At 40.1% G+C, this 22411-nt stretch overlaps 1 protein-coding gene across 1 annotated transcript; it reads right to left on the bottom strand.

Annotated features, from left to right (window-relative positions):
* Positions 1-7236: 7236 nt before the first annotated feature.
* Positions 7237-21974, bottom strand: cbx6a (chromobox homolog 6a). Its single transcript, XM_072916063.1, has 5 exons — positions 21733-21974; positions 16471-16514; positions 16274-16339; positions 16113-16179; positions 7237-13300 (listed from the first exon to the last, which is right to left on the bottom strand). The coding sequence occupies exons 1-5, from the start codon at positions 21799-21801 to the stop codon at positions 12224-12226; spliced, it is 1323 nt and encodes a 440-aa protein (XP_072772164.1). The 5' UTR covers positions 21802-21974; the 3' UTR covers positions 7237-12223.
* Positions 21975-22411: the final 437 nt, after the last annotated feature.

Genomic DNA, 22411 nt, shown 5'->3' with positions numbered 1-22411 from the left:
GTTGTCAGGATTACGGTAAGTATCAGTAAATCCTATTCATGCGCTTCCAACCGGGCATAGAGATGCAACTGGTACACGCAAAGAAGTTTGTTGAAAAGTGGGACGGTAGAAGTCGGATATTTTGGGGGCCCTGCATGAACATATGCTATATCGAAATGAACATGACTGCAGAACTGGGAGCTGCTTTTTCAGAACTTTTGCTCAGGAAATGCATAACATTCCTTTAGAGTCAAAACTATGTTTCCACAAAACAGTTGAGTAGATTCAAATCAAGCTTGGGTTTCCAGCTGTACACCAGTCAAATTGTTGACAGAATAAAGTTAAAATCCCAATGATTGTCACACACACACTGGGTGTGGTGAAATTTGACCTCTGCATTTGACCCACCCCCATGTCCACCCCCTGGTAGGTGAGGGGAGCAGTGAGCAGCAGCATGCTTCGCGCTCAGGAATCAATTGGTAATTTAACCCCCAATTCTAACCCTTGATGCTGAGTGCAAAGCAGGGAGACATTGGGTCCCATTTTTTGTAGTCTTTGGTATGACTCGGCCGGGGTTTGAACTCACAACCTCCCAGTCTTGGGGCGTACACTCTAACCACAAGGCCACTGAGCTGGTGGTATATAATTTGCAAATCAAAGCAGTACGAACCGTATTGACGGTGAAATGCATGAAATTACAAGTGTGTCTCCAACTCAAAACCTGTGTTTTGAGTTTCTGATACGCAACACAGTTTAGTATGATTAGTAAATCATATTCGGGCTTGTGTTTCCATCAGCCGTACTGTAAACTGGTACCCCAATGGAAGCGTGCTGAAAAGTGGTACACTATGGGGAAGTTTATTTATGTGTCTCATACAATGTAAATGTTAGAAAAGTACACACAGTACCTAATGAAAGAAAGCGCACCGCACCGCCACTGCTACGTGTAACTCAGCTACGGTCGTTTCAGTCAGTCGGTACAGTTCGGATGGTATCTCCTATTCAGGCTTGTGTTTTGACATCAAATAACGTGTGGGGTTCCCAAAGGCTCAATTTTTGTTCCCATTATTTTCAATCTTTACATGTACCGACAGGCCAAATGTGTGTGGCTTTGGCGGTTGCAGAGGCCAAAAATTCGTACATGGGAGTAGTTTGGAGAAGACATGGAAAACGACTTGCGGACGGCTTCAAAGCGATTTTTGACCACCGTCGCCGCCTCAGGAGTCGGGAGCAGTGCACTGTCAACACCGGCGTGGCGAAGTTGGGAGAGTGGCCGTGCCAGCAATCTGAGGGTTACTGGTTCAATCTCCACCTTCTACCATCCTAGTCACGTCCAATGTGTCCTTGAGCAAGACACTTCACCCTTGCTCTTGATGGGCCTGGTTAGCGCCGTGCATGGCAGCTCCCGCCATCAGTGTGTGAATGTGTGTGAATGGGTGAATGTGGAAATAGTGTCAAAGCGCTTTGAGTTCCTTAAAAAAGGTAGAAAAGCGCTATACAAGTACAACCCATTTACCATTTACCGTGCGTGTATGGTGGGGACGGTGTGCTGCTGTTGTCGACTGAGGATGTTGTGGATTGGTGGAATACTTCAAAGACCTCCTCAATTCCACCTACATGTCTTCCAATAAGGATCAGTGCTTCTGGACTCTGTGGTGGGCTCGATTTCTGGGACTAATGTTGCAGAGGTAGTTGAAAAGCTGCTCGGTGGCAGGGCGCCGGGGGTGGATTAGATCTACCCTGAGTTCTTTAAGGTTCTGGATGCTGTGGTTGACAAGGTTGTGCAGCATTGCATGGACATCGGGGGTAGTGCCTCTGAATTGGCAGACTGTGGTGGTGGTTCCTCTATTTAATAAGGAAAACTAGAAGGTATGTTTCAACTATTGTGGGATCATACTCCCAGCCTTCCCGGTAAGGTCTATTCAGATGTACTGGAGGAGTCTACGCTGGATAGTCGAACCACAGATTCAGGAGGGGCAGTGTGGTTTTCTTCCTGGTCGTGGAACTGTGGACCAACTCTATATTCTCGTCAGGATCCTTGAAGGTGCATGGGAGTTTGCCCAACCAGTCTACACGTGTTGTGTGGACTTCGAGAAGGTATTCGACTTTGTTCCGTGCTCAAAGTATTCAGACCCTTTGCTCAATACTTGTTGATGCACCTTTGGCAGCAATCACAGCCTCAAGTCTTTTTGAATACAATGCCACGAGCTTGGCACACCTATCTTTGGGCAGTTTCTTTCATTCCTCTTTGCAGCAACTCATACGCTCCAAGAAGTGTTGGTTGTCATCCAGGATGTCTCTGTACATTGCTGCATTCATCTTAGTCTAGACAGGGAGGTGACCAAAAACCCGATGGTCACTGTCAGAGCTACAACATTCCTCTGTGGAGAGAGGGGAACCTTCCAGAAGGACAACCTTCTCTGCAGCAATCCACCAGTCAGGCCTGTATGGTAGAGTGACCAGACGGAAGTAATATCTTAGTAAAAAGCTTGCCAAAATGCACCTAAATAGTTCTGGGAAGCACAATAATGATCTGGTCTGATGAGACAAAGCTGCAATGCTCTGGCGTTAATGCCAGGCCTCATGTTTGGAGGAAACCAGGCACCACTCATCACCAGGCCAATACCATCCCTACAGTGAAGCATGGTGGTGGCAGCATCATTCTGTGGGCATGGTTTTCAGCAGCAGGAACTGGGAAACTAGTCAGGGTAGAAGGAAAGATGAATGCAGCAATGCACAGAGACATCCTGGATGAAAACCAATGCTTCTCATCCAACCTGATGGAGCTTTAGAGGTGTTGTCAAGAGAAATTGGCAAAGAGGAATGTGCAAAACTGCCCAAAGGTAGGTGTGCTAAGCTTGTGGCATCATATTCAAAGAGACTTGAGGTTGTAATTGCTGCCAAACATGCATCAACAAAATATTGAGCAAAGGGTAAAAAATTATGTTTTTTTATTTGCAAACATTTTTACATTTTTATCTACTGCTCACTAGTGTTACCATATCTGAGTTATTGTGTAGAAATATAAGAAAACAACTACAAATGTGCGCTTCATTCACTAACAGTGTTACAAAAAAGATCAATTTGAATAATACATAATGTTGGATATATATATATATATATATATATATATATATATATATATATATATATATATATATATATTTTATTTATGTTTTGTCCTGTCCAGCTTCTCAGGCAAATCATATAGTTGATGTAGATGCCCATGTTGGCTGTTCAGATTTACTTTACAAAAGAGAAGTGTAGGATACGTCTCTTGTTGCCTTATTTGTATTTGACTTTATTATATGGATTTATATTATTATTTGGTGCAGCCGGGCCGGAGCAGGAGGGGATAGAAAGAGAGAAAAAAAGGAAGACAGAGGGGGTAATTGTGGGGACAAGAGGGGGATAAGACAGAGAGACAAAAACAACAACAGCAAACACAACAACAACAACAACAGAGCAACATCAGCAAATACGACATGTACAAAAATGATGGTAAAAGTAATTACAAATAAGCAGTTAGCGGAAAAAATAAATAAAAATACAAAAATGACAATGAGCATTATTACACTACAGATGGAGCAATACAAATACCAATAGAAATAGCACTATTGATAATGAACAATACCAATACTTTACCTTTATTATCGACATTACAGTTGTTCAAATGCAACAATACATATACGTAATGATAACTTGAGATACGAAAGAATGCAGAAAAATGGAGGGGGAGAAAGAGAAGCAACCTACATTAACCTTGTAGATTGTTATAGTAACAATAGGTTAAGCTTTGTCAGTGTGCCATGTGTTATACCCAGTTTACCCTAGGACAACAACGTTAATATGTTTGATGAAACGTGATTATGTGCATGAGTGTACGTATGCATATGTGCTTGTATACTGTATGTACAGAATGTGTATACGTGTTTGTACAGTGAATGTATATGTACAGAATGTGTATGTGTATGTTTGTATATTGAATGTGCGTGTGAATGTACGAACTTTAAGTATGTAAATATGTACTGTATTAGTGTATGTATGTGGGAGCGTAGGTACCTATGTATGTATGTGAGCATATGTGAATTTGTATGTACAATATATTCGACTCCCGGAGTGTGTGGGAGCCAGAGTACGGCCCCAGCCCCCTCGAGAGCCCAACCCACAAACAGTAGGCGTGCCCAGGGAACCAGGGACCACCGCCCCCACGCAGCCAAGCCGACCAGCGACAGGAACCCCAGAGCCCGGCCCACCGCACCGCCCACAAGGGCCAGCAGCAGGCCGCAGACAGATGCACCCAGCAGAGGACAGGGCACAAGAAAAGCAGGGGACAGCCAGACCCCAAGCCAGCGAGAGACCACACCCCACACGGGCAGAAAGGCGAGACGCCCCGCCCGAGGGACCCAGAGACTCCCCGCAACCGGACGGGAAGACCGCCCCCGCCCCATCGGCAACCGGGTCCCCACGAGCCCAACCCCCATCCCCGGAGAGCGCGGCGAGGCCATCCCCCGGTCACCCCACCCAAATAATGTTGGATATAAAGAACATACAAACCCTTTATTTGCTGAATCAAAAATATTGAAATTCAATGACTTAGTACATTTGCAAACAGCTAAAATTATGCAAAAAGCAAACTATAACCTGCTACCCACGTATGTACAATTCTTCTCAACAAAAGAGGAGAAATATAACCTGAGAGGAAAATCTAATTTAAAATATGCCTATGCACGTACAACACTTAAAACCTTTAGCATATCAATTGGTTGAATTCAATTATGGGAATGGATTAATCAAATAAATCAAACAAAAAGCACGAATAGGGGTACACCCTGGACAAGTCACCACCTCATCACAGGGTCAACACAGATAGACAGACAACATTCACACACTAGGGCCAATTTAGTGTTGCCAATCAACCTATCCCCAGGTGCATGTCTTTGGAGGTGGGAGGAAGGCGGGCCAGATTGTAGCTGAGATAGGCTCCAGCGCCCCCCACTACCACCGAAGGGAATAAGCGATAGAAGATGGATGGATGGATGATTTAAAGTTTAAGAGACTGTTCAAACAGTTGTTCAAAGTACAAAGAAGAACAATTATAAACATTGTGAACCTTTTTTTTTTTTTCCAAAGAGAGATAATGATTATGCTATGATGTGAAAAGGGGTAGGATTAAATAAGCTCTGCTTCTTCCTACTCCTTTTTGGAAATGCTGTAATGAAACAACTGGAAATATGTGATGCATTACACAGTAATTGTATTGTATGTATGTTTGAAATAAACTGAACCTAAACTGAACATGTTTTTTTTTTTCTGTCAAGACAGGGTGTTGAGTGTACATTAATGAGAAATAAAATGAACTTTTTTTGATTTTAGCAAATGCCTGCAATGAAACAAATAGTGAAACATTTAAAGGGGTCTGAATACTTTCCATACCCACTGTATTCTTGTGTCCATTTTCTGTTTGACGTTATTTCTCCCGTCTGACAATCGGGATGCATTTTCGGTCAGCCCTGTCCTTAAGATCAGTAATTCTCAAACTGTGGTACGCGTAGTATGCACTAGTGCAGGGGTCTGCTACCCGCAGCTCTGGAGCCGCATTCTGCCTGATTGTTGTGTTGTGTAAAGCCTGTGTTCAGTTCAGCTTCTGGAGTGTGCAACCCCTTGGTTAAGCTAACCATGAAAACTTGTAAAAATAAAATTAAAATAAAAGTTTAATTTAAACACCCCCCCCCCCCCCCCACCCCCCACCCTAACCCTAACCCTAACCCCGTGCAACCCCTTGGTTAAGCTAACCATGAAAACTTGTAAAAATAAAATAAAAATAAAAGTTTAATTTAAACACCCCCCCCCCACCCTAACCCTAACCCTAACCCTAACCCAATCAATCAATCAAAAACTTGTGGTCCTCGGACTCCATTTAGTGGTACGCTACAGAACCACTTGATTAAAGTACAGTGTTTTATTTTCCTATATTCAAACGCAGTGTCACTGTTCAAACTGTGTGTAATGTTACAGTGGCCAACAATATACTTGTTGAATAAAACCTCTGCCTTGTTTTAATGAATACGTAGGCCTACTATGCTACTGTATTTTAACGTTGGACGTGTTTATGGATTCATCCATGTCCTTGTATTCTCAGGGCATTCAATCAATCGCAACTAGACCGTTTGCTTTAATGTTGGTCTACGGTGGTACTTAGAGAGCAAAGTGTTTTCTGAAGTGGTACTCGGTGGAAAAACTGCTCTAGATCATTGTGCTCTGCACCTCCATGTTGCATAGCTTTCTCGTGACCACTTTTCCTAATTGTGCACTTCCCTGCTGCACTACTCTTCTTATTAAAACAATTTTCTCTGCAGTCTCTGCATCCTGGGGTCAGGCCGTGACAAATTTTTCGTTAAAAAAGGTGATTTCCTCAATCCTCAGTGCCATGCCATGTCTCGTTATTGTCAATGGTGCTGTGTGCATTCATGTGTTCCTTTTTTTTTTTTGCTTTTGTGTTGCACATTCTCAGTGTATGGAACGCGCTATATAAAGGTTTTGATTGCAATTGATTGACCAACTGGTATCCCACCAAAGTGTGCTGAAAAGTCTTGCAAGTGTGGTGTGGATATTTTGGGGCATTTGACTCCCGCCTACCAATAACTTGTTCCATCAAACTGTACTGCATGGTAACAACAGGGTTTAGTCAACTAACATTCCGCTTTAGAATTAAACTAAAAAGGTCCACCACATGATAAGGCCCAAGCGCTCATTATGGTGACCTGCAGCCTAGATTGCAGTTTAATCTCCAGAGGTGGCTGACATTGCATGCACAGAAGTGGGCCACTGCTGCTGTGACACCGCAGGGACGATTTTAATTCCGTCTAGCCTCTGAACAGATAAGGGGGTGGTGACCGCTGTAGATGTAGCCTTTGGTGTAGTCTGCATTCAATTCATTATAATAGAAATTATGTAAAATACAAGAATACCTTGATTTTGATATATGGATACACACCAGGCTTTGTGATGCAGTCCCAAGTCTCTTCATAACGGTCCAACAGCACCACTCTGTGAAATATTCACAAACTGCACAGATGACTTCCTTATAGATGAACTCTAATAATGACATTACAAGAAAACAGTATTCACACGTGCAAAGAAATGTAACAATATTACCATTTGTTTGATGATTTCACCAAGATTATATAATTGCTTTCAAAAGCAGAAGCAGTGTCTCCTGTAGAAGCTCCACTGTAGTTCAATGAGAAAGAGATCTGCTTTGCTACAGCGTTTTTAATTTAAAGCCTGGTAAAAGAAAACAAAAACAACAAGGAGACTTACAGGTAACACATGATGACAGTGAATATATAATCTGTACAATACGGCTTTGCAAAACATGCTTCAAAAAGATACATTACAACAGTATGTCGCCCTCCGCGCACTAATGCAATGCACAATTCATACCAGCAATAAAAAAGCCTTCTAGTCATATTGAATTGCATCACAATTACAAAATCATTATGCATATGTCGAAAACACTGTAATACAGTACAAAGAGGAGGAACAAAAATCATTGGAATTATATAGCACGTTTAAAAAGTGGTAAAACGTGGCTAAAAAACAAAACAATCACACAAGCCCTATTTGGTAAAAGATAGGCCACCACGTCGAGTTGTGCTACCCCGATATTAGAACGAAAACATCAGCCTAACACTCCTACTTCTACTCACAACTTAGCAGAGATATGGAAGAGTCTATTCCAAATGTCATTCAGCTTCAAAAAAGTGTGGTTTCTTCATGTGATACTTTGACAATAAACTTCAAGGGTAACCTGTGAGTAAGTATTGAAACAATACTAGCGACAAATAAAACCATCCAGTACGCAGAAGAGGAAACATTGTGTTCAATAGAGAAGCCATTCAGATGTGTTTTTACAGCTTGCTAATGATGCGGTCTTTCTAGTCATGCTTACAGGAGTGTGTATTTTAATTGGTATTTAGGAGTGAACGCAGCAGCGGTAGGTAAGGCAAAGTCATTCGGTTTAGTGTCAAAGTCTGAGAAGGTCGAGATGTTGCAATGGGATCAAAGTATATTTCCACAGATAGTGCCCTACATTCTAGTAAACGCCATTCCTCAATTTATTGCACGGTTCACATATTTCCTCAAATAGGTCTCTTGTCTAGTAAACACCATAGTTCCATTGCATGGTCCAAGGGGTTCAGCTTTGATACACAAGCTACTATATTTGCTCAAATAAGTGTCTGATTTCGTTAACACCATATTTAAATTACATGGTCCAAATTAAGGTTTCAGCTAAGATGAATATTTCCTCAAATAAGTCTCTGAACTAGGAGACACCATACTCAATTACATGGTTTAATAAGATGGATCAGCTGAAATGTACAAGCTACCATATTTCCTCAAATAAATATTTGATATGGTAAACACGATATATAAAATACAAGGTCCGATTAAAAGGGTTTATCTTAAATGCACAAACTACCATATTTCCTCAAATAAGTCTCTGATCATAGTAAACACCATACTTCAATTACAAGCAATTCAATTCGTTCAGCTGAGATGCACAAGCAACCATATTTTCTCAAATAGGTCTGATCTAGTATACACCACATCTAAATTACACGTTTAACAAGATGGTTAAGCTGAGATGCACAAGCTACCATATTTGATCTAGTTAACACCATATCTCAATCACATTGTTTAATAGGAGGGCTTGGCTGAGAATGATGCACAAGCTCCCACATTTCCTCAAAAAAAGTATCTGATCGAATACACACCATATCACAATTACATGGTTTAATAAGAGGGTTCATCTTAGATACACTAACACCTACATTTCCTCAAACAAGTCTCGGATCTACTAAATACCATATTTCTATTACATGGTCCAACAAAAGGTTTCAGCTTTGTTACACAAGCTACCATATTTCCTCAAATAAGTCTGATCTAGTAAACCCCTTTTTCAAATTACATGGTCCAAATAAAGGTTTCAGCTGAGACGCACAAGCTACCATATTTTCTCAAATAAATCTAATCTATGATACACCATATCTAATATCTGAATAAAATGGTTAAGCTGAGATGCACAACCTAGCATATTTCATCAAATAAGTATTTGATCTGGTAAAAAAACACATCTCAATAACATGATTTAATCGGATTGTTCAGCTGAGATGCACAAGCTAACATATTACAAATATGTCTCCAATCTAGTGAGCACTGTATCTCAATTACATTGTTTAATAAGAGGGTTCGGCTTAGATGCACAAACTACCATATTTCCCTGAAATAAGTTTCCAATCTAAAACACCATATCTCAATTATTGTAAATGGTTTGACAAAATGGTTCAGCTTAGCGCCCATATTTCCTCAGATAAGTCTGAGCTAGAAAACACCACATTTCAATTAGAAGTTCCAATTTAAAGGGTTCAGTTGAGCTCCACGAGCTACCAAATTTCCTCTAAGTATCTGATCTAGTAGACACCATATCTCATATGCATGGTCCAATTAAAGGCTTTAGCTTAAATACCCAAGCTACCATATTTCCTCAAATAAGGGCCTATGCTCCATTAACAAAATGTCTCAATTTTCAGGTGCATTCTCCATTTGAAAAATGAATCCACTAAGTACCATATTTCCTTAAATAGTAGCCTGTGCTTTGTTAGAGGCCATAGCTCAATTACATGGTCCACATGAGTTCATTTTAGGAGGCACCAACTGCCGTATTTCCTTAAATAGTGGCCTTTGCACTAGTAGACAGTACACCATGCCTTAATTTCATGTCTGTGTGAATAAATGTCAGACCTAAACTACTAAACTTCCCTCATTAATTGCACTGTCCACTTGAACGACTCTGCCTGAATAGACGCACAAGCTACTATATTTCCTTAAATAAAGGTCATTGCTCCAGTAGACGCTCCATCTCAATCACAAGGGTTGAGCTTGAATGGTTACCTCAATTATAGCCTTGTAAGCATGAAATCATTGCAGCAAGACGACACGCAACTCACTAGCAATTCTGTACAAAAGACATGACACAAGATTGCGCTCTTCTACGTAACAGTGCCGTAAGTAGAGGACAACTGGGTCAGCCTCCAACACGCCTGGTACTCTCTGCAGCTGAGTAAAATGTCAGCCAGAATTTGTGGAAATAGGGTATTGATGTACGTGAAACCACTTAAAGCATCATCGTGAACCTTCCCGAATTTGACACGTGAATACTAAGAGTGCTAATGTGGCAAAACACACATAAATGTGTGCAACTATTCGGTGCTTCATCTATTCCACATTTTATGTTACACCCTTCTTCCAACATATATATTATTTGGTGCAAATTTATTAAAAGTAAAAAAATAAAGCATCATATGTACATTTATGTATTAACAGCTTTTGCGCAATACTTTGTTGATGCACTATGGCAGCAAAAACAGCCTCAAGTATTTTTGAATAGGATGCCACACCTATCTTTGGGCAGTTTCGCTCATTAACAGCACCCCATCAGTGCCATCAGACTGGATGGGAAGCGTTGGTTCTCATCCAGGATGTCTCTGCACATTGCAGCATTCATCTTAGTCTAGTCAGGGAGGTGACCAAGAACCCGATGGTCACTCTGCCAGAGCTACAGAATTCCTCTGTGGCGAGGAGAACCTTCCTGGACAACCATTTCAGCAGCAATCCACCAGTCAGGCCTGTATGGTACAGAGGCCAGACAGAAGAGAGTTCTTAGTAAAAGGTTTGCCAAAAAGTACCTGAAAGACTGCTAAACCATTAGAGACAACATTCTCTGGTCTGAGACAAAGACTGTAATCTTTGGCGAGAATGCCAGGCATCATGTTTGGAGGAAATCAGGCATCGCTCATCACCAGACCAATAGCATCCCTACAGTGAAGCATCATGCTATGCAGATCTTTATCAGCATCAAGAACTGGAAAAACTAGTCAGGATAGAGGGAAAGATGTATGCAGAAATGTACAAAGACATCCTGGATGAAAACCAACTCTTGCCATCCAACCTGGTGGAGTTTGAGGTGCTGCAAAGAGAAATGAGCAAAGAGAAAAGGGCGAAACTGCCCAAAGATAGGTGTGCCAAGCTTGTGGCATCGTATTTAAAGACTTGAGGCTGTAATTGCTGCATCGACAAAGTACTGAGCAAATGTTGTAAATACTTAGGATTATGTGATTTTTTTATTTTTAATAAGTTTGCAAAAATGTTTTATAAAAATATTTTCACATTGTCATTATGGGGTATTTATTGTCTGTGGAATAATTTTGAGGACAAAATTGTATTGTATTTTGGAATGAGGCTGTAACAAAACAAAATGTGGGAAAAATGAAGCGCTGTGAATACGTTCCGGATGCACTGTATACATATGTACAGTATAATCTGGTCCTTTTTAAAGAGTCTTTGCAGTTTGGGGGTAAAATACACAAGCAAGAAAAGGCGGCAAGGATAACTTACAAAGTCTAGCGCGGCGTGGTGTGCATATATATACATATATAAATACCAACGGGTTGCATGTTTATGTATAACCTTTATGTATGCGTTGTAGGGAATAGAAGTAGAAAGGCAATGGATGAACAAAGAATACTGTTTGGATGCAGTCAAGTGCATTTGATTTTTTGCCTCGCTGTATATTGTTGCAATATGTGAGAGTCCCATGTGCAAAAACTTATAAAAAATCATATATTGGAACAACGCTAAATAAACTGCTGTGGCTTAAAAAGCTGTTGTTATAAAGGGTTTTCTATGTCTGTTCACAAATGATAGCTTGTTTGAGTGTGCCTTAAGGCATCAGTGCTGTGCAAGTGGACAAGAATAACCTAGTAGCTGCTCTTTTTATGTATACTGTACACTTCAAAATACATATTTTGTTATAATTCAATGTATGGGCGGAGTTGTTTTCATAGTTATGTATACTCACTGGAATCTGTATTATGTACACTTGCAAAGATTTATTTTAATAGATGATGCTCACGTCCATCATCATATGTCTATTGTTGCATTAGTGCATTTTGACCATTTCTATTTGGTATTATGATAAACAAAATAGCTCTCAGTGACGCGATACAGTTCTACAGCAACCACTATAATACACAAGCTCGTTGTTGACTGTACAGGTGTACCTATTATTTTGACCAGTGGGCACATGTGGAAACACCTTTAGGAAAAGGTGGGAAGGGCCTAAAGTGGCAAAAAGGGCACATTTATTTTTAAAAACACCAGTGGTGTTATTAATGATTTCCTATGGTTTGGGAAGGGCGGGCTCCTCGGAGGTCCCGTTTTCTGCGACGGAAGCCGGAGAGGCGGGGCCAGAGGCAGGAGAGGGGAACTCTTTGATGGTAACGGTAACGAGGTTGGTGGTGACGTCGGTGACCACCACATCTTTGCAGCTGGGTCCCATCTCTGGGTGCCAGTCGGGATCCCCCTCAACAGGCACCCTGGCGGGTTCGGGTTGGCCCCCTGCTTCTTGGGGAAGGGAGGGGTTTGGGGCCTCTTCCTCACCTCTCATGCAAGAGGGTGAGGTTGCTGGTATAGGTGAGACAGAAGGTTTGGCGGATGGTGGGTTATTTTGGGGTTCTACAGGACCTTCACTGGTTTCAGGAGCCTCACTGGACTTGGAGGATTCAGCTGCAGCAGTGGTTGGCAGAGACCTTCCTTTGGGGGCACTGGTGGTGGAAGGGGGAGCCGGGGGGCAGGACTGGGCTGGACGGAGGTTCCGGGTGTTGCAGGACCCAGGCTGAGGGTGGAATGTCAGAGGACCTCCGCATTGCAGCCCAAATGGCTTCCCATACATGGGGAAACCGAGCATCTTCAGCGGAGGCTGGAAAGGTCTGTAAGGAGCCTCTCCTTTCTTCCCAATGATGCGATTCCGGGATGGGATGTTGTGGCGTCCACCCGGAAGATTCCTGGCTCCTCCGCTCGAGCCGCCGCGTCTCGGCTTGTCGATCACCTTCAAATTGAGGATGATACGACCCCTCTTCACCTCGCGGGGCTTGACCCTGCGGTTGAGGATGCGGACGGTCTCGGAGAAAGGGGAGGCGTGAGGGCGAGACGGAAAGCCGCCGGGGCTGGAGAAGGACATGGGATCCGTGCGAGGCAGAGGCCGGCGGGACATGCGGTGGCAACGATGGATGTCCTTCTTCAGCTTGTGGGTGGCCGCCAGGGAGTTGAGCTTTGGGGAAGGAGCCAAACTCGAGGAAGAGGAAGATGCTGAAGGATGAGGCGATGTAGAGGAAGAAGGGGTCACAGAGGAAGAGTGCGACGTCGTCCGGCGGGACTTTGTGGATCGGCTGCATGGTTCTCGCAGTGCTGGCTGTGTCTTCGGAAAAACACACACATTTTATTGCTTTTATGTGTTTATACATCCAAATCCATACACACTTATCTGTTTACATACATACTGTATGTGTATATGAAAAATAATTCAATTGAGATGTGCTGATCAATTGGCCACCGATCGGTATCGACTGATTTTGGTAAAAAAAATATGTGATCACCATTGCCCATTAATGCATTTTAATGCCGGTCACAAATGCTGATCCCCTCTGGCTGACACTGTATTTATTTTTAGTCGCCCAGCTGACAAGCAACTAGCAGCTAATTATGTGTCTCCATACACAGTGTGAAGCCGCTCCTCTCTACTAATGATATTCAACTCCATTACAGCAAACAAACTGCATTTCTTTGTGTCTTAAAAGGGAAACTGCACCTTTTTTGGAATTTGGCCTATCATTCACAATCATTATGAGACATGACGGATGTATTTTTTTAATGCATTTTAAATATTCAATAAATGCGATCAAAAGTGCGCTTAAAATGGATCCTACGGGGGCCGCTCTATTCTGCCTATAAAGCCCTTAAAAGTCATCGAAACACCTCCATTAAGGTTTTATTTGTATACTGTAAGTATATACAGTATGTAATGTAGTAACAGGCACATTTATAATAACATTTAATACTTACATATTTTGATTTGATTTTAAGTATAGTATAGTATAGTAAGTGAAGATCACAACATTCACTTTTTTTCTTCTTCATCACTGATTATTACTCATTACAGACTTCATGAGAGCCAGCAAACATAATAAAACATCACTTAATGTACAAGGTCTGCTGTCATAGGATGTTCATATATTCATATTTAGATGAAAATTTACTCATAATCCTCACAAAGAAAGGGGGTGGGGAGTGACCAAGCGTCTTTTCGTGTCGTTCTCACCATTCCCAGGTCTAAATTGGATGTCAAAGTGTTCCAACTTGTCGGAAAACTGACCTTTATTTACAAGTTAGAATGCATTTTAAAAAATCCATCCATCGTGATGTCTTTCATAATTATTGTGAACGACAGGCAAAATTCCAAAAAAGTGCAGTTCCCCTTTAGGTATCATTATCATATTACATATTACACACAGAGCAAGAGAATAGAAAACTAGTTTAACTATTCTTAAACTGTTGATAGCACTCACCATAAATACACAGAAAAATTTACAGTTAATCCATGTGATTGGTATCAGTATTGGCCGGGGTCACTCATGGATGATCTTAATCTGAATCGGCAGCATAAAACCCCGATCGGAACATCCCTTATAATTACTGCTTTTTCTCACATAGTGGCCTAGGCAGTGTAGTCTAATCTACTCAACAGCAGAGTAATGGTATTTAATAGGGGTAAAGTGTCCACAAAGTGTCTACATGTATTATGCTTAAGAGACATCTATCCATCCATCCATTTTCTACCGCTTTTATATTTATTTATGGTTTTATTTAGAAGTCATCCATTTCAAGTGCAGCATTTTATTTATTAAGATTGTTTTGGACACTAATAAGAGGCACGATGTCTATGACAGCTGTGGACACTATTTGAAGAAATAGGTTATATACTATAGTAGCCCTTTTCACACACAGTATAAAATACATCTCTTTTAAAGAGGTGTCCATTTTGAGAGGAGCAATTTATAGATTTCAGTAACGCTAGCAATTAATTGAGCCATGGTGTCCTTTATAGTAGACGCCTTGGGTAAAATAGTAGCCACTTTTGCAGAAACAGTAAAATACATCTTTTTTTAAGGAGATATTCATTTTAAGGCAGTGTTTTATTTATCAAGATTGTGCTGGAAATTAATTGAGGCGCGGCATCTATTAGATCAGAGGCCTTATGTAAAATAGTAGCCACTTTTGCACCAACTGTAAAAGACATCTTTCTTTTTTTTTATCCTTTAGGAGACATCCATTTCATGTGTAGTGTTTTATTTATTCAAGTGCCGCTGGCTATTTTTTGCAGTATAAACCATAGGTCAAAATTTAAGAAAGTATGGTAAACAGTAGTTTCTATCACACAGACTGTCATTTTTACAAAATCCAGTTGGGAGGCGTTCAGTTCAGGTGAAGCGTTTTATTTATTTAGCAGGCTATTAATTGGCTCATTGTGTCTATTTTAGCAGAGGTCTTGCGTAAAATAGTAGCATATTTCACACAAAACTGTAAAAATACTGTATTCAAGAGGCATTTTTTTATTATTCGGGGTATGGTGTCTATCTTGAGGGTTGTAGGTTCGATCCCCGCTTCCGCCATCCTAGTAACTGCTGTTGCGTCCTTGGGCAAGACACTTTACCCACCTGCTCCCAGTGCCACCCACACTGGTTTAAATTTAACTTAGATATTGGGTTTCACTATGTAAAGCGCTTTGAGTCACTAGAGAAAAGCGCTATATAAATATAATTCACTTCACTTCACTTTATCAGACTAGAGATCACAAATTAAGTAAAAAGTAGGGTAAATAGTAGCCCCTTTCAGGCAGACTGTACAATAATGATGTTTTTTGCTCATAGGAGGCATTTCAGGTGGTAAGTTCCCATTTCTTTAGGTTGCACTTACAATTAATTAGGAACGGTGTCTATTAGAGCGAAGGCCATTATTTGAGGAAGCACGGAAATTAGCACCTTTCAGAGAGACTGTAATTTAAAAAATAATAATTAAAGAGGCATCTATTTAAGGTGGAACATTTCAATTAATGTAAGTGGCATTGGCGATTAATTGGGTAATGGTGTCTATTAGAGTGGAGGCCAATAGTTAAGGAAATACAGCAAATAATAGCCCCTTTCACACTGAAGTTCAATGGTTCATCTTCATACCCTTGTGGCGAGGTTTTTGGGTTTTGGTCCCCGTTTTTTCGGACCACTACGCTCCCTCTCTCGTTCCCTGGACAAAAACAATAACATATTAGTTTATTGTGAAAAACACAACTAACCATCCTTTACAAGTAATTATTAATGAAATCAACATATTGTCCTACTTTTGCTCAAAGCCGAGTATGAGTCTGTCATCTAGAATATTCTCCTCTGGTTCCCAGGTGCTGTGCCTGAATAAAGATGAGGAGAACAAAAGAGGACACATTAATACATTTAAAAAAAAAAAAGAAAGGATTTCTATTTTAAGACATTAAAAATAGCTCCACAGTGCATGTGTGACCATCAAAGCTACTAAACTTACTTCATTGCCCATCCCTTCCATTTCACCAGGTATTCAAGTCTTCCCTGCAATAAAAACAGTCACTTGAGATATTTTTCATTTCTTTCTATTTTGACAAAAATATGTACAGCATGCAATTACTTATCTTTTAAACTTTAATATGATCTAATATTCAACAAATATATTCTTATACATTGATTTTTAAAAATTAAAAACTTAACTAATCGGCTTGACTTATGATTTCAATGCAATTTATCCTTTAAATTGTGCACTGTAAAAAGGACAACAGATTTTACAGTATAATTATGGCAACTGAGCTGCCAGTTTTTTACTGTAAAATCTACGGTAGTTTGTACATCATATTACTATCAATAGAAAAACAGTACCATTGTTTTTACGGCAAACATCTGGCAACTGAGCTGCCAGTTTTTAGTGTGGTACGTTTTTTCTAATGACAGTATTGTGCAGTAAATTTTACAGAAAAAGTTTTTCCATTTACAAAAAATATACAATGAAAAACAACAACCGTTCATTTTAACCATACATTTGTTTACAGCAGGGGTGCCCATTACGTCGATAGAGAGCTACCGGTCGATCGCGGAGGGTGTGTCAGTCGATTACCAGCCAGGCATTAAAAAACAGACCTAAAAATTAGCAATCATCAATCTTCATTATGACGTCACTTTTGTCACTTGATTGACATTCAAGGCACCCGAGGATAATGTGAGATGACGCTTGCTGCTGCGAGCTCAGTGTGAAAAAAAGAAACCACTGTCAGGAAGGCGAGAAATAGACTCTCGCGCCGTACCTGCCATCAAAACCTAAAGACCGACCACACAGTTCCTGTCTTCACAATAAAAGTGTTGCTCCATCCTGCCTGTGCTAACAAAATATGAGTCTCAGAAAGCTAACGCACACAAGCTAGCAGGTTACGGCGTTTGTCATCACTGTATTTCTTGTCAAGGATACGAGTATGTAAGCTGGACAAATAAGATGCCAAAAACCAACCTCTTTCATGTGGTATTGGACAGAAAAAATGACTTTTTTTCTCCTCCACAATCTAAGTTCAAAAATGTGGAAGTTAACAGCACGACTGTGAATCCTGTCTTGATTCCAATCAATGCAAGTCATCAAAATCAGGTATTACGCCAACTTATATTTTTGTCCTGATGAAAGAAGGGAATCTATATGTTAAACATGCTTGTATTTTCATTAAAACACCTTTGACACGTTAACAAAAACATAATAACGTCGAAATAAATATAAAAATAAATAAACTATATATATATATATATATATATATATATATATATATATATATATATATATATATATATATATATATATATATATATATATATATATATATATATATCCATCCATCCATATATATATACATATACACACACACCGGTATACATATATATATATATATATATATATATATATATATATATATATATATATATATATATATATATATATATATATATATATATATATATATATATATATATATATACACGTACACACACACACACACACACACACACACACACACACACACACACACACACACACACACACACACACAGAGTACAGGCCAAAAGTTTGGACACACCTTCTCATTTCAATGAGTTTTCTTTATTTTCATGACTATTTACATTGTAGATTGTCACTGAAGGCATCAAAACTATGACACCTGTGAAGTGAAAACCATTTCAAGTGACTACCTCTTGAAGCTCATCGAGAGAATGCCAAGAGTGTGCAAAGCAATAATCAGAGCAAAGGGTGGCTATTTTGAAGAAACTAGAATATAAAACATGTTTTCAGTTATTTCACCTTTTTTTGTTAAGTACATAACTCCACATGTGTTCATTCATAGTTTTGATGACTTCAGTGACAATCTACAATGTAAATAGTCATGAAAATAAAGAAAACGCATTGAATGAGAAGGTGTGTCCAAACTTTTGGCCTGTACTGTATATATTCACACACATATGAAGATGAAGTAGATCACCTCGACTTGGTCATTTGAAAAGTAGCTCGCCTGCTGAAAAAGTGTGGGCACTTCTGGTTTACAGCATATTACTGTAAATGAAAAAAAATTACGTATATTTTTTTAACCATAAAATCTACAGATTTTTTTATTTTTTTCTATTTCTCTGTTACAAGTGGCCCTCAGAAAGTAGCCATAACTGTGACGTGGCCCTCAATGAAAATGAGTTTGCTACCCCTGATAGAAGATCTGACTTATATATTGAGTAGATTCCCAAAAACAGCAGATTTCTTGTCATTTGTAGGATTTTTGAGTAACATTTTTGAAGAACATTCCGAAAAACAATAGCACGCCTGTTGAATAAAGGATCTTCGACCATATTGTCGACATCATATGCGCCGATCTACATTTCTGCCAGTGGGTGCTCGGTGTGTGTATGTGTGTGTGTGTGTGTGTGTGTGTGTGTGTGTGTGTGTGTGTGTGTGTGTGTTAGGATTTCCCGGATACCAATATTTTGGTACCAGTACCAAAAGTATTTCGGTACTTTTCTAAATAAAGGGGACCACAAAAAATCATTATTGGCTTTATTTTAACAAAAAAAATCTTAGGGTACATTAAACATATGTTTCTTATTGCAATTTTGTCCTTAAATAAAATAGTGAACATACAAGACAACTTGTCTTTTAGTAGTAAGTAAACACACAAAGGCTCCTAATTTAGCTGCTGACGTATGCAGTAACATATTGTGTCAGTTATCATTCTATTATTTTGTCAACATTATTAAGGACAAGTGGTAGAAAATGAATTATTAATCTACTGTTAATATATGCTTATTTTCTGTTTCAACATGTTCTATCTACACGTCTGATAAACTGTAATAATCACTTATTCTTCTGTTGTTTGATACTTTACATTAGTTTTGGATGATACCACAAATTTGGGTATCAATTTGATACCAAGTAGTTACAGGATCATACATTGGTCATATTCAAAGTCCTCATGTGTCCAGGGACATATTTCCTTAGTTTATAAACATAATACAAATAAAAAAAAAACGAAAGAAGATTTTGTGATGTTAAAAAATACCGATGTAATCATAGTAGTATCGACTAGATACGCTATTGTACGTGGTATGATTACAGTGGATCTTAGGTGTAGATCCACCAATGACGTTTGTTTATATTGTAGCGTCCCGGAAGAGTTGGTGCTGCAGGGAATTCTGAGAATTTGTTCTGTATGGTTTATGTTGTGTTGCGATGCAAATAGTCTTCCAAAATGTGTTTGTCGTTGTTGATTAGTGTGGTTTCACTATATGGGACATGTTTATGACAGTGTTGGCATTGTTCATACTGCCACCCTTAGTGCGACATGTATTGCTGTTGAATAAGTATGGCCTTCATTCGCTAGTGTGCATTTTTTTCAAAGTCAAGATGCATGTGTCATTAGTTCATTATCGTGCTCAATGAAATCTTGGTTAGGCTTTGTTAATTATAGACTATATGAGTTGTGACTTTTTTATAATGTAAAACGGACCTAACTCGCCACAAAATTAACAACAACAAGATTGATTTTTCAAAAATGATATTAAAGATTGAAAGTTGCCATCAATCCCACGTGGGTGCTCGGCATTTTCCGTGGGTGCTTCGGGGCCCGAGCACCCACGTTTGACTGATGGCAACTTTCAATCTTTAAAATAATTTTCGGCGCCTATGGTCGACATTAGAGATGTCCGATAATATCGGACTGCAGATAAATGCTTTAAAATGTAATATCGGAAATTATCGGTATCTGTTTCAAAAAGTAAAATTTATGACTTCTTAAAACGCCGCTGTGTACACGGATGTAGGGAGAAGTACAGAGTGCCAATAAACCTTAAAGGCGCTGCCTTTGCGTGCCGGCCCAATCACATAATATATGCGGCTTTTCACACACGCAAGTGAATGCAAGGCATACTTGATCAACAGCCATACAGGTCACACTGAGGGTGGCCGTATAAACAACTTTAACACTGTTACAAATATGCGCCACACTGTGAACCCACACCAAACAAGAATGACAAACACATTTCGGGAGAACATCCGCACGTAACACAACATAAACACGACAGAACAAATACCCAGAACCCCTTGCAGCACTAACTCTTCCGGGACGCTATAATATACACCCCCCGCTAGCCCCTACCCCCCCATCCCCACCGCAACCCCGCCCACCTCAACCTCCTCATGCTCTCTCAGGGAAAGCATGTCCCAAATTCCAAGCTGTTGTTTTGAGGCATGTTAAAAAAAAATAATGCACTTTGTGACTTCGATAATAAATATGGCAGTGCCATGTTGGCATTTTTTTCCATAACTTGAGTTGATTTATTTTGGAAAACCTTGTTACATTGTGTAATGCATCCAACGGGGCATCACAACAAAATTAGGCATAATAATGTGTTAATTCCACAACAGTATATATCGGTATAGGTTGATATCGGAATCGATAATTAAGAGTTGGACAATATCTGAATATCAGATATCTGCAAAAAAGCCATTATCGGACATCTCTAGTCGACATGTTCGTATGTCTTACTCTATAACTTTATTCATGACTGCTGGGTTACAATTACTTGTGTTTTTTTATTTTTATAAAAACTGTGTTTCCAGCCTGCTTCAAACTCAAAGGGAGAAGACGGTTTCAAGACGTGAAAGTAAAAGAAACAAAGTTGAGGCCATTGAGGGGTCATGGGAGGCCTTTTAAGAGAGGCAGGCAGGGGGGCTACTGGTTCCCTGCATTGTAATGACACTTGACCTTTGCACCCCTGCCATTGTTGACAGGCTTTTGATTTACGCTAGTGACCTTATGGTGGTCCCAACCTTTTGAGTATCTACTGGGATTCCAGATGGAATATTATAACATGGAAAAGTCGGTGTTAAGTACGTTTAAATCTTGCAGAAAACAGCTAGAAAAAAGTCGTATTAAACATGAGAGCCAATGTGATGTATTTATACACAGTGTAACCGTGTAGCTTTAGCAACCATTAGCCACTAAGATAAATAAGGCCCCAGTTTTCGAACACGGTTCCCCGCAGCCACACTCCTCTTTTGTTATACTTTTTCCTCCACTGAAAACGCCCTAAAAAAAGCTGACTTACAGCTTCGTATATTAGCATATAGCCTAGCCTAGCCGAGCATAAGGCCTCCGCCGCTCAGTACGACAGAGTTCCCCGTCAGCTTGTGTACTTCCCGCGGCCAACATCTGTCAAAAGACGCGGGCATGGCGACAGGGGGAGGGGGGGGGCTCACCTTTCGGACGCGGCGCTTCAATATGGCTTCCGCGGCAAAGACGCGGTCGCCCATGGCCGAGAGCTCCATCGTGTTCCTTCTTCTTTACGTCTCAAGTTTTCTTCAGCGAGGAGTTTGGCTCTGCTCGGTTCGACCACGGCCCAAACTGTCCCACAGAAAGACGCTCACACACCTACTGGGCTCTGCAGCGCGGCAGCGTCGACATTATGCGCGGCGGAGGCAGCCTGTTGTGCGTCACATGGTCAAACCCAGCCCCCATGGTCGCCATGGCAACCAGGAAGACACTAATGCGAATGCACAAGCGCGCGCTTCTTTTTCATTTGACGTCATCGTGACCGGAAAAAGTAGGAATACAACACAGTGTTATACACATTTTTTCTTTGTTTTAAAGATGTGCTATTTGGATTTACACCGTATATAAAACAATTTTGAAAAGGAATTTTACCTTTGCAACATCATTATACAATTGGCTAAGTTTTATATTCATAAATGTAAGTTTCTCAATACCCGACCTGTTTTTTGTGCCTTTAAAAAAGAATTAGAACTCTATTTTAAAATACTCTCTACCTCTAACAACCAAAACGCTGTGAAAACTATGATGCTGTGTTCCAAATTTGGATTATTTACGGAACTTGTGTGAGCCTATGGCTTTACATTTTGTTACATATACATGTATATA

The sequence above is a fragment of the Nerophis lumbriciformis genome, linkage group LG25 (genome assembly GCF_033978685.3).
Source record: "Nerophis lumbriciformis linkage group LG25, RoL_Nlum_v2.1, whole genome shotgun sequence".
NCBI classification, from domain to species: Eukaryota; Metazoa; Chordata; class Actinopteri; order Syngnathiformes; family Syngnathidae; genus Nerophis; species Nerophis lumbriciformis.
The sequence above is the reverse complement of the archived record's forward strand: the minus strand, read 5'-3'. Positions and strand labels throughout refer to the sequence as shown.

Excerpts from the sequence above, each read along its gene's own strand:
- cbx6a (XM_072916063.1), bottom strand. The coding sequence starts at position 21,801 with ATGGAGCTCTCGGCCATGGGCGACCGCGTCTTTGCCGCGGAAGCCATA. Across the intron at positions 16,515-21,732 it reads TGAAGCGCCGCGTCCGAAAG|GGAAGACTTGAATACCTGGT; the intron begins GTGAGCCCCCCC and ends TTTTTATTGCAG. Across the intron at positions 16,340-16,470 it reads TGGAAGGGATGGGCAATGAA|GCACAGCACCTGGGAACCAG; the intron begins GTAAGTTTAGTA and ends ATCTTTATTCAG.